General features: G+C 51.1%; 1 protein-coding gene across 1 annotated transcript; it reads left to right on the top strand.

Moving 5' to 3' along the window:
• The first annotated feature begins 360 nt into the window (after positions 1-360).
• LOC100898776 (uncharacterized) lies at positions 361-1,453 on the top strand. Its single transcript, XM_003740771.2, has 4 exons — positions 361-385; positions 482-626; positions 741-823; positions 915-1,453. The coding sequence occupies exons 1-4, from the start codon at positions 361-363 to the stop codon at positions 1,148-1,150; spliced, it is 489 nt and encodes a 162-aa protein (XP_003740819.1). The 3' UTR covers positions 1,151-1,453.
• The last annotated feature ends 11,807 nt before the right edge of the window (positions 1,454-13,260 follow it).

Below are 13,260 nucleotides of genomic sequence, written 5' to 3'. Positions count from 1 at the left end.
CGGGCTGACAGGTGTGATGCTCTACAGGGAGCAGCGAAATTCTTTGCGGGCTTCATGAGAAGTACGAAATTCTGACGATCGCTTCTTCTTGGTGGCTGAGTAGGTGATTTTAGGAACGTAGGGCAAGGTCATGCTGCCACCCTTGTTGAACCGTATGTGTCATACTGCCGAGGTACAGGGGATGACTGTGGTATCCACTGATGCCCATGGCAGATGCAGAAAACGTGTGAAATTTCGCACAAAAACCTAGAGGCTCCGTCATGTATCGGTGGAGGCCTCTCTTCTTCTTACAGAAGATCTTAATATAAAAAGCCGATGACGAGCCGAATTACCGAGTCAACACAAGTTCGTTCAAGCGAAATGCAGATCTCTTGCAGTGTACTGGGTGAGGAAACTTCCCCTTGGCGCCCTTTACGCGCTGCCCATTATATCTCACCATCTCTCGGCTAACGAGTCACGGGTCCTGTTTACGAAATTCTAGGTCTAGCGGCCGTGATCGCATGGCCTCTCTTCAGCAGCGTAATCGCCGGTCGAGTGCGTCGACAGAGCCCCCTCAAATACGACTTGCCGGATGGAGCGGACCTCATTGTGGGGCCTTATACCACTAATTTTCGATGCCCTGAAACGTGAGTCGAACTCAGTGAGAAGTGGCGCGAGCTCTGGGAGTTCGAGAAAATAGACCACGGCTCTCGAAAAGTTGGATAGCGTAATCGAAACAGACGAATCCTCTCGATCTCCAGGTACGGATTTTTCGCGGACGTCGAGAACAACTGCCGTCTTTTCCATCTCTGCCATCCTCTTCCGCGGGATAACGGTAACTCTCGTTCTCTACGGTTTATACTTATCTGAACGAAACGAGCTAGGCGTACCCATTGATGGAGGCCATCCCGACTCAGTGTCGATTGTATTAACAGATGCCGTGCCGATCCAAGTTCAACACTACACGTTCTTCTGCGGTAATGAAACGATATTCGACCAACTCTCGCTCTCGTGCTCATACCCTGAGGATTCGATCCCTTGTGAGAACTCGCCAGATTTCTTCTACCTGAACGATAACTTCGGCAGCGAAGGACCTTCTGTCACGGACGAAGATCTTGCCCGTGTTCAGACCCTCGTTGCGAAGTACGATCAGACCGCTCTGAACAAATAATAATCTGAGCGCCATGGGGATCCAGACCCATCATCTGGGTCGTGGCTAACGGTCAATTCCTTAGTCCACTTTTTTCCTGAGAAATTCTCGGAAGTCGGAAGGTGTCTATCGCCCTCCCGTCGGACACTTCCACGTCTATACATGGGAGGGAACCACTCCCGATGGAATTCTTCGGTTGGGCACGATTCCATCGCCATGTACCCCCGAGTCAACCTGCACTGCGCCGCTCTCGGAGGACTCGGCACTCTGATCACTTTCCGGAATTCGCCCTTTATTGGGAGCGATTATCGGGGAGATAAGACCGTGAGATATAACTTTCGAAATAAAGTCCGACGTGTATCCTTAAGGGAGGAGGAATTCATTTGCGCCCTGATTCTCTCTTAGCCATAGGAAGAATACCTAGGTAGCACTCGATGCGGCCTCAATGTCCTTCCGCAATCTCAGTCCGAGACAAGCTAGCAGGATAGTAGAAATAACATAGGCGATGGCACGTGACTCGATGAGTGATGAAGGCGTGAGCCTATGAAAAGTCTCGCCAGCTGAATTCCTCAGGATCGACTGGTTTCCGACAGCAGCACATCAATACAATGACTTCACTTGGAAAGTGAGTTTATTATAGTCCCGCGTGAGCCTCGAGCTGGCGCATCTAAGCCCGGCGACATTCTCGAATTTCGAATTCGGTGAGAGAGCAGGACCGAAGCCGAGCCAGATGTACATCATTGTCTCTCGGATAATTCATAGGACCGAGACTCCTTTGATGAAGCCTCGAACGTCGGGGTTACGGGTGTACGCAGACCCAAGAACCAATGTTGATAAGACTGTCCTTCATTCAGAAAATACTTCGAGGTGAGCTTGAATCTACCCCTGGATCACCTGAAGGAAACCTTGAACAGCATTGTGAATCACGAAGTTTCTTTCCCGAGCTCATATGTCGAGGGTCGGAGCCACACCCTACCTGGGGAATGAAGCTTCTAGTTTTTAGCCTGCCACTTCGACGATTCGTATTCTGAGAAGAGTCCATCAGCCATCAGGGCCCCACACGGCGCGGCGCTAGCAAAATCGATCTCGCGTGGATTGTCGGTGAGCTCAAGCCGGGACCGAAAACTTGGTCCTGGCAGAGATCGACGATTTGTCGGAAGTCAAGCCCTACGACACCAAAAACCCAGACGATGCGTCTCTCTCGCAGACAGCGCCCCTCCCGCGGTGGCACAGCTCCAATCATTCTCCAGTCCTCATCACGAAGACGATTCCATCATCAGGTTTTCGCCGAGGATATTGTATATTCGGATCCCTGTGGATCTAACAATAAGTCCCGGGACGAGTTTCGATGGTTTCGACATCATCATCGATAAACATCCGCTCCCGTCCGAGAGCATACAGACATGCGGATTCGAGGTCTCGAGGGCCTGACGTGCTCATCACTCATTCTCCTTCGTATATATGATTAACGCATTCTCCTTCCATTTTCGAATTCTTTTGCCGACCACCATGGATGGGCTCATGATGACTCCTCATGAATGTGAAACTCCGTTTCGACCACCATGCTAGCGTATCGCTCACAATCCTCATTCCGTAGTTCAACGAGTTGCAACGAGTATGGAGGGATGAAAATTTTGAAGCGGTCGAAGCCGAACGAGTCGTATTCCCCTCTGTCGTGCATCTCGACGGAAAAATCATTGGCGGGGTCGCCAGAGGCACTTAGCATTGGTTCCTCCCGGGAAGAAGGACTGCGGAAGAGGTTCCGAAACAAACAGTGAGAATGTTGATCATAACCCCGCCTGTGCAATATTGGAGGGTGTTCAGATTGTCTTCTCGGAAGCTTGGTGATTTTCGTAGTTTCAGAAGGAGAAGGGTGATCGCGAGCTATTGAAGTTCTGAGGCTTTTTGGCCAGAGAGGGCTCCCCATCTCCCTCGGTCGACTCAGTGCTTTCCGGCTCGCCTGCGAAGTTCACAGAATTCGTGGACTTCCCCTGTCCGGGGTCACGGGGATGGATCCGATCCATTTCCGCCCAGCCAGAGTCTTCGCTCCGGCCGACCTCGCCGAATCTCATTAGGAGATCAAAGCGATCCGATGAAGATTTTCAATAGTTCGATATTGACTCCTTCTAGTTGGCTGACATTCTTGGATATCCGATGTGATGTTCTTAGCCGGCAATTCTGCGCGTAGAATCTTCACGATCCGCTACGTTTCTTGAAGAAGCCGTTTGAGCAAAGAATTCTTGCCTACGCCGAAAACCAATTCATTAGGACGCTGGCGCAAAAATCCGTTCATCCTACACGATCGGTGCGATTCCTCCGGCTTACTTATGTACATCGGCAGCAAGATGTTCTTCTCACTATACTTCGTTGGAGAGAGGGAACGATTCCGGCTTGGCGGTTGAACAAAACATACGAAAAGCACGCAGCTCGGCTGCTTCATATTGAGAAGGATTCTGCCCAGCGGGAGAATTAGACAGAGAAGCTACTGATGAGCTTCGATGATCTATTTCGGTATCTCATTCCTTAGGTACGTATCCCTAGATCACTTGAGAGCCTGAGAAAATGTCGATTCAGAGAACAGTAGAGGAAAATTGCATGCCAGAGTTAGGCAAGCCAAGGGAATGATAATTGAAAGCGATTCTGAATGCTCGGCAGAATCTGGCATGTTTTACATGAGGGTAGGTGTACTTCTTCGAACAGTGTCATTTTTCCGAGAGAATCAGTCGTGACGAAAGAAAAAGCAAAGTCTACTCTCTGAGAGTCGAATTCATTCCTGCACTCTCCTCATTATTACATTTTTTCGTAGCGACGGATGATCAGAATCACAAACGAATCCTCAGAATTCCATCGAGGGATAGCGACCGTAGACTCAGGACGAAGGACTCGGATGGCTCGACACCGAGGCTCTCCGTGAGTACCTAGTTCCGATTCGCCGGCTCGGGAGAATCGATCCGCCTCAAGCGGATGGGGCCATTAGGAGCGCATCAATCATGGAACATACAGACAAGAATCGGGATAAGCTGTCCTGTGACACAATATACATTTTGAGCGTCTCTGCCCCATCGGATGTGTGAGCAAGGTGCTCTCGAAGCAGGCAGCTTCATTGATGCAATTTTTCGCTTACGCCTCATAGACAGGGAAGTGAGCGGCTGCAAAAGTGAGCTTTGTTAGCGGAAGGCAGGACTGCGGAGAGAATTCATGGGGGAAATTAGTGGACGACCGCTGGGCAGAAGATGCTGGTAGTGGAAAACGAAGCAGTTCGGACGATTGACGGAACCAAAAGCGAGCCCGATCGCACAGGCTATCATCGAGATGGCAGATCAAGAGCTGGGCTGTCTCGAGAAGGATGACGTCATCACAAAAACCGCATAAGTCTATAAATCAAGCACATGCTGCTGTTGAGACTCCGGGAGTGAAAGGTAAGAAACTTCGAATCTGGGGAGACTCCAAGGCAGGAATCAACAAATATATCCGAGAGGAGCATGGGGTAACAATAGAAGCGAGCCCTCCCGGTACATGTCGATGTATGATATTAGCATCTGATGCAGCCCACACAATCGATGTCTTCAAATTAAGACCTCCTCGGACATGATGATCTTCCGTCCGCAGGACCCGATGCGGAAAATGCGCCGAATGAGAAAGATCCAACCTACAAGTAGTGAGTGATTTTCTAATTGATTCGCGGCCGATGGACTTCTTCCGAGAGAAATCCAATATCCGGAGGATCATTCTGGATAATCAACCGGATGCGGACTCAATACCGTCATATTTCTTGATTTTAGCGAGAACTCCCTTTGAAATATGGAGAAATCACCCGAGCTAGGGATTGAACCAAGGAATCTGAATTTTTCTTGGTTGCTCGGGGAGTACGAGCTTGAAAGTATATTTCTATTCCTATTTATTTGTTTTGTTTGATTGGGCAGGGTGCCCGCGAGCCGAGTGGGCCGCATTGCTGGACTAGTATAAATACACATCTTAGTCTCGAATAGAGTATGTACAACTTGAAGGATGAAGGTTACGTTGAAGGATGTATAGTTGTGATTGCGTCTGATCTCGTAGGGTGGGCTGTAGCAAGTAGAGGCCATCTGGTAGAGCGGGGAGGCCCGCGCGGACCCGTACTGCACTGTCGGTGTTCTAGCGATGAGATATTTGGACGGGCGGTCCGAGCCGACCTTTTCGAGCCAGAGGCGCGTCGGGAAATGACGGGAGCGGTGGATAGACTGAAATGCATGACACGCAAGGCGGTATCTGTAGAGTTGCATGAGGTCTAGAACTCCATGAAGTTCGCGCATTGAGGTCGATGATTGCGGTTCGATTCCTGATCGGACACGACTTTCCCTCAACTGCCGGAACCCTAGCTCTGCGTCATAGATTTTCTTATATGAATGCATTTCACCGTATCTTTCATGGGTTCCTCTGCTCTGAAGTGTTTCGCGTCATGATTGCAGGTGAATCCTCCCTTGGTCGACGCTTCGCGACGGTCGCACGTCCAGCTCTTCGGCGCCAATCAAGTCATATTCGCTACAATTATGATTTCACCCGTCGCGTATCTCGAGGAAAACTTCCATGCTACCTCTCTCAAGGCGGTCTGTCTCATGCTTCGGAGGCGGCAACGTTGAACAATGTACCGTGGACTTGTAAAGCGGTCCACGATGGACGGCCGCTCATCGAGCGAGCTTCGCGCACGCGGTGGCCGCACGGGATATTCGTCCTCCGGAAGTGCTGCGCGATCCGCAATGCGAGGCACTGTTTTCGCGAGGGAATTCGCGCTCCTGAGGCAAAGAGGGAAGTTTGTCGCTATGGGCATCGTTACCTTTCCTTCTGCAGCCAACGCGGTCCGAAAAGTTCCCTTCGGTATATTTTCGCAGACCGATCTCGAAGAGAATATCTTTCTTTATCAGAAACATCTCAATCGGAGGAATGACGTCACGGTGACCTTCATCATTCTTTTACAAATTCTTCCCTCACTTTTATCCTAGCTAGTCACAAAGGATCAAGCTGTTTCATTTTACATGCAGTTCCTGTAATAAACCCCCTGTTCGATTCAATTCGAATCCTGTTGCGCAGGCGGATCTGAGCAGACTCCGGACTCGGATTCCGGACCGCTGCCGGAGGGCGGCGAGGATTGCGGAAGGCTCCGACAGCGGACCCCCTGCTCAGACTTTCCCGGTGTTGGTGAAAGATATGAACTTCCCGTATTCCTGACCTTGGAGAACGCGAGGCCCTCGATAAGGGCTCATCTTGTCAATATGTGCCTGTGAAATTACTCTTCTTTCTCTTCGAAATTGAGGGCACACGAAAACTCTGCTGACTCATTGCGCTCGCTCAAGAGCGATGAATCCCTGGCAATGATCTGAATTCCTCCGTGGGTGATTAGTCCAGGCCGTCCTTTGTCTCTCGCTATCAGTCTTCGGAATATCAGCTCTTGAGGGGGAATAGTGCGGGAGGTCCTCGAATCCTCGGCGATGAACGGGCGAAGCGGAGGAAATGATCGAGAGCGTTCTGGAAGCGTTGTCGGATCCTGTACTCACGCTCTACACTGGTCAACGGATTCGTGTCGCGAAGCGGCGGATCTCCGGCATGCCGTCGGATCAGCTCACGGACGATTGAGGGTCGCAAAACCTCCATGTACCAGGATGACGGAAGTCGAGTCCTTGTGTCTCTCAGGCACAGCAAGGAGTCAGTCTGACGGGCACGTTCTGGATTCTAGGGCACGCGTTCACGGTGCCGTACATAGGGACTCACATTCAACCGCTACCGCCACAGGCGGAAGTCGATCGAGCCGCGGCCGCGCGCTCTTGGCGCGCAAGGAAGGCGGGATGATCCCGCGAGATTCACAAGGCGCGAGCGCCAGAAGGAGCATTGTCGGGCTATTGAACGCAGTCGAGCAGGCAGTCACCGACGGTGGAAAGGCCTCCCTTGTTACCTGCACGGGAGCGTGAGTGTATTCGCTCCTGGCCGCGAGTGTCTTCTTCTGCATCTGAGAGCCATGAAGAGTGGATGAATTCTATAGCGATAGAGAAGAGAGAAGCTTTTGAAGCGAAGTCAGCGAGAGCTTCGCCACACGCTTCCTAGAGCATTGCTTTCTGCAGACTGAGATCCAAAGGAAGTTCCGCTCGCTCCCATTCGCTGCTTCTCTCTGTCCTTTGTCGCTCCCTCGTCGCACGCGGTATGTAGAGCAGGCAAGCAGGCAGGCTCCGAGGTGCGCGGGCACGCAGTCATTTTGTTTCTCCTCGGTGGGCGGCGTTCGGGAAGTAGCGAAACATAGCCGACGTCAACTCCAGTCGTCTTTCGGGTAGCAACCAAATAATTTACTGAAAAATCGCTAGTCGGCCCGAACTTTTGTGTGCGCTGCGGTCTCACAGACACCGGTCTGAGGCAACAGTCTCGCGTTTCCCAAGATCGGAGTTTTGCATCATCTAATGGGCCGAGACAGATGCGTGCGAAATTATTCTCCCAAGGAATACTCTTCGAGTTCCGGGGAACTCTACCGTCCTACAGTTCTCAAAGTCTGCGTTTCTCTCCGAGGCTACTTCGGAGCGAATTCTGCGACTTACACTCGATTTTCTTCCCTCTCGATTTCGTTATCCGTCCGAGTTCTCCAGAGTTCCCCCGCTTCTTGACAGATACACCCATCGCTACCGCTAGATATGGATGAAGGAGACGAACGTCAAAAACGTCACAACCGTCACAAGATGAAGTGACCAGACTGTCATGTTTCCGTGCTCGCCATTTCTGAATTCGATTTGCCGTTCGTGGCCTGAACGATCGGAACATGTCGTTGCAGCTGTGGAAATATAACGAATCAAGACACGGAACAAGCTTGAATCGCGTCGTCGCCCATCGTAATGGCAAGTGACGTGGCTACGACGTCCAACATGAAGCGTACAAATGACACGCGGACTCGCGGGAGGGGGCTTGGACGCGGACTTTTATTGCCTAAGTGAATTTGCACTCAGACATCGGAGCGGATTGGTAAAAGAGAGGAGAAAATCTAATTCGTCAGCTGTATGTGTCGTCCGGAAGAATCAACAATCACTTCGAGGTGAAGAATCTGACAACGGTGATTAATTCTCCGGTCCGTGATCACCCCCTCTCGTGGCTTCCGAGCCAATTGACTTACGTCTAGGGAAGCGGTCCAGAGATTGGATGTTGATTCTCTTCCGCGCGGATTCGGGGTTTCCGTCGAACGCTATTCGACCCGATTGATTTCTCCCCGTCATGGATTCTCAGAAGCTGAGCCGGAGACGATGCGAACCTAAAATCATGTGGGCTCATAAAAATCAATGAGAAGCACTTTTATTAGCATAGGACAGTGTACCGCAAGCGGGGGGGGGTCGCGAGATTCGTCCAGGGGGGTCGCCGCCGCACTTCGTCTCGCGACTACAAAGGTTGAACACGATCTCGAGTCGCTCCTTCGTGATAAGCAACAACGAACCTCACATTAGAGATGCAAGTATTGTACAAAGAACCCCCAAAAATAACATAAACGAAAGATATATTGTGATGAAAAAGGCGTTTGTTGACCAGGAAATGGGTGCTCTTCCTCGGGGGGTCGCGAGACATTGGGGTCGTCCAAAGGGGGTCGTCGGACGACAAAGGTTGCGGAACACTGGCATAGGATAATGATGACAGCATCATACATTCGGTTCATCATATACAGTAAATGAATGAATAGTTACATATGTCATATATGAATACAGTATCATATATGTGGATCCTGATTGGTCGTCCTTCAGGATCATTCATCCTTCTCATTGGAGGTGGTTGTGACATTCTGTTCCAACGAGGATTCTTTCCTTCAATAGATGCATCAAGCTCGGACTCATCATCCTCGACAACGCGTGGTTTGCAGCGCTTGCTACTGCAGGGCTCTAGTCGTTGTCATCGTTGCTTGTCAGACTGGAGAAGGGACCCAGTGGGGAATCGGTGGTCTCGTTCCGGTTCGCTGAGAGATGGTACCGTGAAATATTGATGTCAATCGAAGGCAAATATTCTACATTTCAGAGAGAGTCGAGATCATAAACCTTGTACGCCATGATCTCCAGACCAACAGCGTACGTGGATGTTTGCTCCCGGCGATCGCTTGCATTCTACTCAAGCTTTGGGAGTCGCGGTGAGTCGCACGACTTCGACTTGCCTGTCGGTGCTGACGTGGAGGCGCTTCTTATTCGAGCGCCGTGAATAAATACGCGGTTCCGCTACCGTGGATAGGTCAACATCGCAGGAGAAGTCTGCTCGAAGATCGCAGAGCGAGTCGAAGTCCTCTTTTTTGCTCTATCGTGACGCGCGCGTCGAGTGGAACGTCTAGTGATCGCAGGTGTCCCTGAGCGGAGCCCACGTCTCAAATCTATCCTGTCAGACGGAAACTTGCATATGCGCACCGCGAACAGCGTGGAGAACCTGTAGGAGCAGATCACGAAATAATTTGTGATCGAGGAATCGGGGGAGGGAGAATCGGAGCCGCGCCCATCGTCCGCACTAGTCTTGGTAAGGATTCCGCGAGTGTCCGTCTGCCGCGCTTTCGATCGAGAGAAATAATTGTTGAAGGTTTCTGCTCCCATTTTTCACTTCACATTTTTCCAGGCATTCGGATGAATCAACGATTTCTCTCCGACATTGTGAGGAAGATCGAGAGGCCCCCCACGCTTACCTCGCTGCAAATGGAAGACGATGAATGAGCTTATTTTCCTTTGTGTACAGCGTTTCTTTGCGTCACATCCGATAATAATCGCCATCCGCGTGTGGATTTGTCGGAAGCTCCACATCGTTCCTCGAACGTAGACCCATGCTTTGTCGAAGCCTAAACCGCACGCTGGGGACGGTGGAGCTCATCTGTGGCGATTGCTCGAACTAATTCCGTTCGAATCTCTCGACGCGGCTCTATTCCCCTGGCTGTTTCTAAGATTACCCTGAAATCTAGTGAGATCCCCGCAGCACCACAGGCTATGAGCTTTTGATTGAACCTGCTCTCCACAGAAATATTCAAATCAGCCCATCCATCGTGATTTAAATTTTCGTGACTCCTGAAAGAAATCACCCAACAATCGCGCTCACACTCCTTCTCGGGAATTGCGTAATATTCCGCACTCGACGGAAGCGGTCGGTCTCGAATGAGATGTCGTAAGGGAAGAAGAGGTGAGGACCGATAGAACGAGGGGCCAGCGAAATTGAATGATCTCGGAATTGGATTCCGTTCTCGTTTCCCGAAACGAGAGAGATATCGTGACGAATTCCCCTTCATCTTCAGCCGCAGCTGGAAGGAGATTTCCACCGACTCGCGTGCAGGGTTGAGCAACTATGGCCTCTCGCATTTTCAAGGCTCTGGCGATGACAGGCAGACACTCTTATGGGTATCCTGGCTCAGAACCAAGGGCATGACAACTTTCGTCTTGCACTAAGTAAGGACCTGATATCAGGACGTCCTGAATACTGTCGCCGCCCACGTAGCTGTAAGAATATGACACCTCACACGGAGAGGACGAAAAACGAGAATAACGTTGTTCAAACTTCGTACGAGCAGTCTCAGCCTGAGCAGAGCTCCTTCGCTCAGCTCTGTGAAGCGCCTCTCCTCGGGGGACGGGAGTCGCCGTCGGATTTTCCAGTGGACGCCGAAGAATTATTCGCTTGCCGCGATGAGCCGGATGAGTCCTGTTGGCTGGTCATCGATCGCTGCGAGCCAGTCCCGGACGGCGGTGACCCAAGTCCTGTCCCTCCAGGTGGACCCCCACGGCCTCCGGGCATCCGTCCTCCTTTCGCCGGCGACTTAGTGGTGGAACTTTGCTCGCCATTGCTGGTACAGCACAAGAAGGCCGCAACTAAAAAGATCGAGAACAGTGAAAGTTTCATCTGTCGTTTTGCGCTAAGGGACAACTATTGCCAAGCCAACTGAGTTCGGAGTGGGAACGCTTTGCAGCGAGCGCCTTTAAAGCAACGCTGAGATCAACGCTTTTCTATTGTGAGTTTTGTCACAATGGAAAGGAGCTCTGTGATTGGCTTACGACACGGTGCGTCCGTGGCCGCAGCAGTCGGCCATTCAGTTCGTTGGGTAGCCGTCCGTCCGCCCGTCCGTGGGTTCTGTCGTCCGAACGACGGGTCGTTGAAAGCAAGTTTCTTTGTCGCAAGGTCTCTAAACGTGGCGGGTGTTGACGATTTTAGGTTTGTTCGGTCGCTCCAAAAAGCCATCCGGAGAAAGACGACGCTACGGATCACTGAGTCCGAAGCAAATCCATTCGACTCACGAGAATCGACGGCGCGGAGAAACAATCAAGCAGTGTGCAGTTTGCGAGCCCGCTCTTACGTCAAGTCAGATCATCGTGGATGGAAACTCGAGCATTGTTCCCATATCGGCCCGCGTCTCACTCCAAATCGTTTCTCGGATCATGCCCTCGGCGATGACCAATGTGATGGAAGATGTCAAATGATTCTCGCACTCCATTGGCGGAATCTCAGATAGGATCGTAGGAGTCGCTCGATAGCGGGATTGGAGGGGTTACCGACAGACCGAAATGACGGCGCGGGAGAGGAGAAGCACCCCATGAGGAATCCTCCTGTGGATCTCATTCTCTGTGGCTGATCAGACTATCTTGCGGCGCTTCCTCTCCCGCAAATCTTGTCGGATGTGTCATCATCGGACCGCATCCAGATAATTGTGCGTCAAATGTCTTCAGACCAAGCCTTCTGTCAAACCGATCGGCAACTCCGTCTGAGGTCTCATACGAGATGTCCGACTCCGACGCTCATCCATACTCGAGAAGACCCGACCTAATCAGAGGTTACCGCGTCAGTCATGCCCCGATTTTGTCAAGGTACTCAGGAGCATGCGTAGCGTAAGGCAGATTCCCCTGAGATAGGAGAGCGATGAACCCTGGACTGACGCTGCTTAGGATGAGCTCAGATATAGAGACGAGCTGACATTACACAGGAACGGCCCCCGAAATCGATCGAGAGTTGGATATTTCTCCGCGGGATACTCCGCGCAGCCCTCGTTCCTATTCTCGAGATCATGAGATCCATCACTATAAAATTTTTGGGAGGGAGTTCTTTCGCCCGTCGTCCCAGATTAACATTGGGATATTCGCCCATCAACGTCAGACGTCAGGTATTCCGGCCCGTTGTTTACACGTTTCAAATGTGAGATCAGACATCTCTTCGGTAATATACTGGGACAGCGACGGGCATGACGGCCCACATTCTCGGACTCGGGCACGACGCTGATAAAACATGCCCGGTCAGCCTCGGGAAAATCGTTCGACCTGAACAGAGCACTTACGTCGACCCTTTGTATGACCCTCGTGCTTCACGTTGCACATTAATGTATGATTAAGGAGCGTTGCAGTCGTGACGCTGCTATCGAGCGTCTCTTCTCCAAGTCATCTGACCGATTTATCGTTAGACCGGCGGGGAAATCGACCAATCGACCGATCCATCAATCGGTCCTGCTTGCCCTAGACACAAAACGACCACCTCCGGTCCTGCTTTCAAAGCACCGCGGCGATTGCAAGCATAAATGACGATTCGACGCAGCGCATGCATCGTTGTCGGCATCGACAATACCTATCGTCACAATGATTGGAAACGCCTCATTTGCATTCGTGTTCGGTCGTAATTAGAAGTTCAACTCGCTGCATAACAGCAAAATCAACGGAATTATTCATCGCGCAATATGTTCTGTGACAGCGGCGCGCCAGCATATTTAGTTTTGCGGGTTCGGCTCATGCTGGAATCCGAAGATCGCGGAAGGACCAGCTGGCCCCTGTGTCCGTTCGTTTATTGGGAATGAAAACGTTTCTCGTTTCGCTCTCGTTTCCCATTCGCCTCACGGAGTCGCATCTTCCTTGATCTCGCATCTTCGGGGAAAGCTCTCGCGATTTCCTCAGAACGCTTAACCCGATCCTGAATTATTTTTTTGTCAACCCCGCCCCATTACATCGACGACGCCCCCCCCTCCTGACCTTGGGATTAGGGCCCATGTGGGTTTGGGGGATAGAGGGAAAATAAATCTGAGGCAGAAGGGCAGATACTGATGCCAAATATTCTACATTCGGAGATTTCCTCAGAAGAAAACCTTTATTTTCTGGAGTATAAGAATCTTGATCGGGATCTTGCTGAATGCATGAGCAGCATTCTTT

This window comes from Galendromus occidentalis, unplaced genomic scaffold (genome assembly GCF_000255335.2).
Source record: "Galendromus occidentalis unplaced genomic scaffold, Mocc_1.1 scf7180000077086, whole genome shotgun sequence".
Lineage (NCBI taxonomy): Eukaryota > Metazoa > Arthropoda > Arachnida > Mesostigmata > Phytoseiidae > Galendromus > Galendromus occidentalis.
Note: the sequence above shows the minus strand (reverse complement) of the source record. Positions and strands in the feature narration are given on the sequence as shown.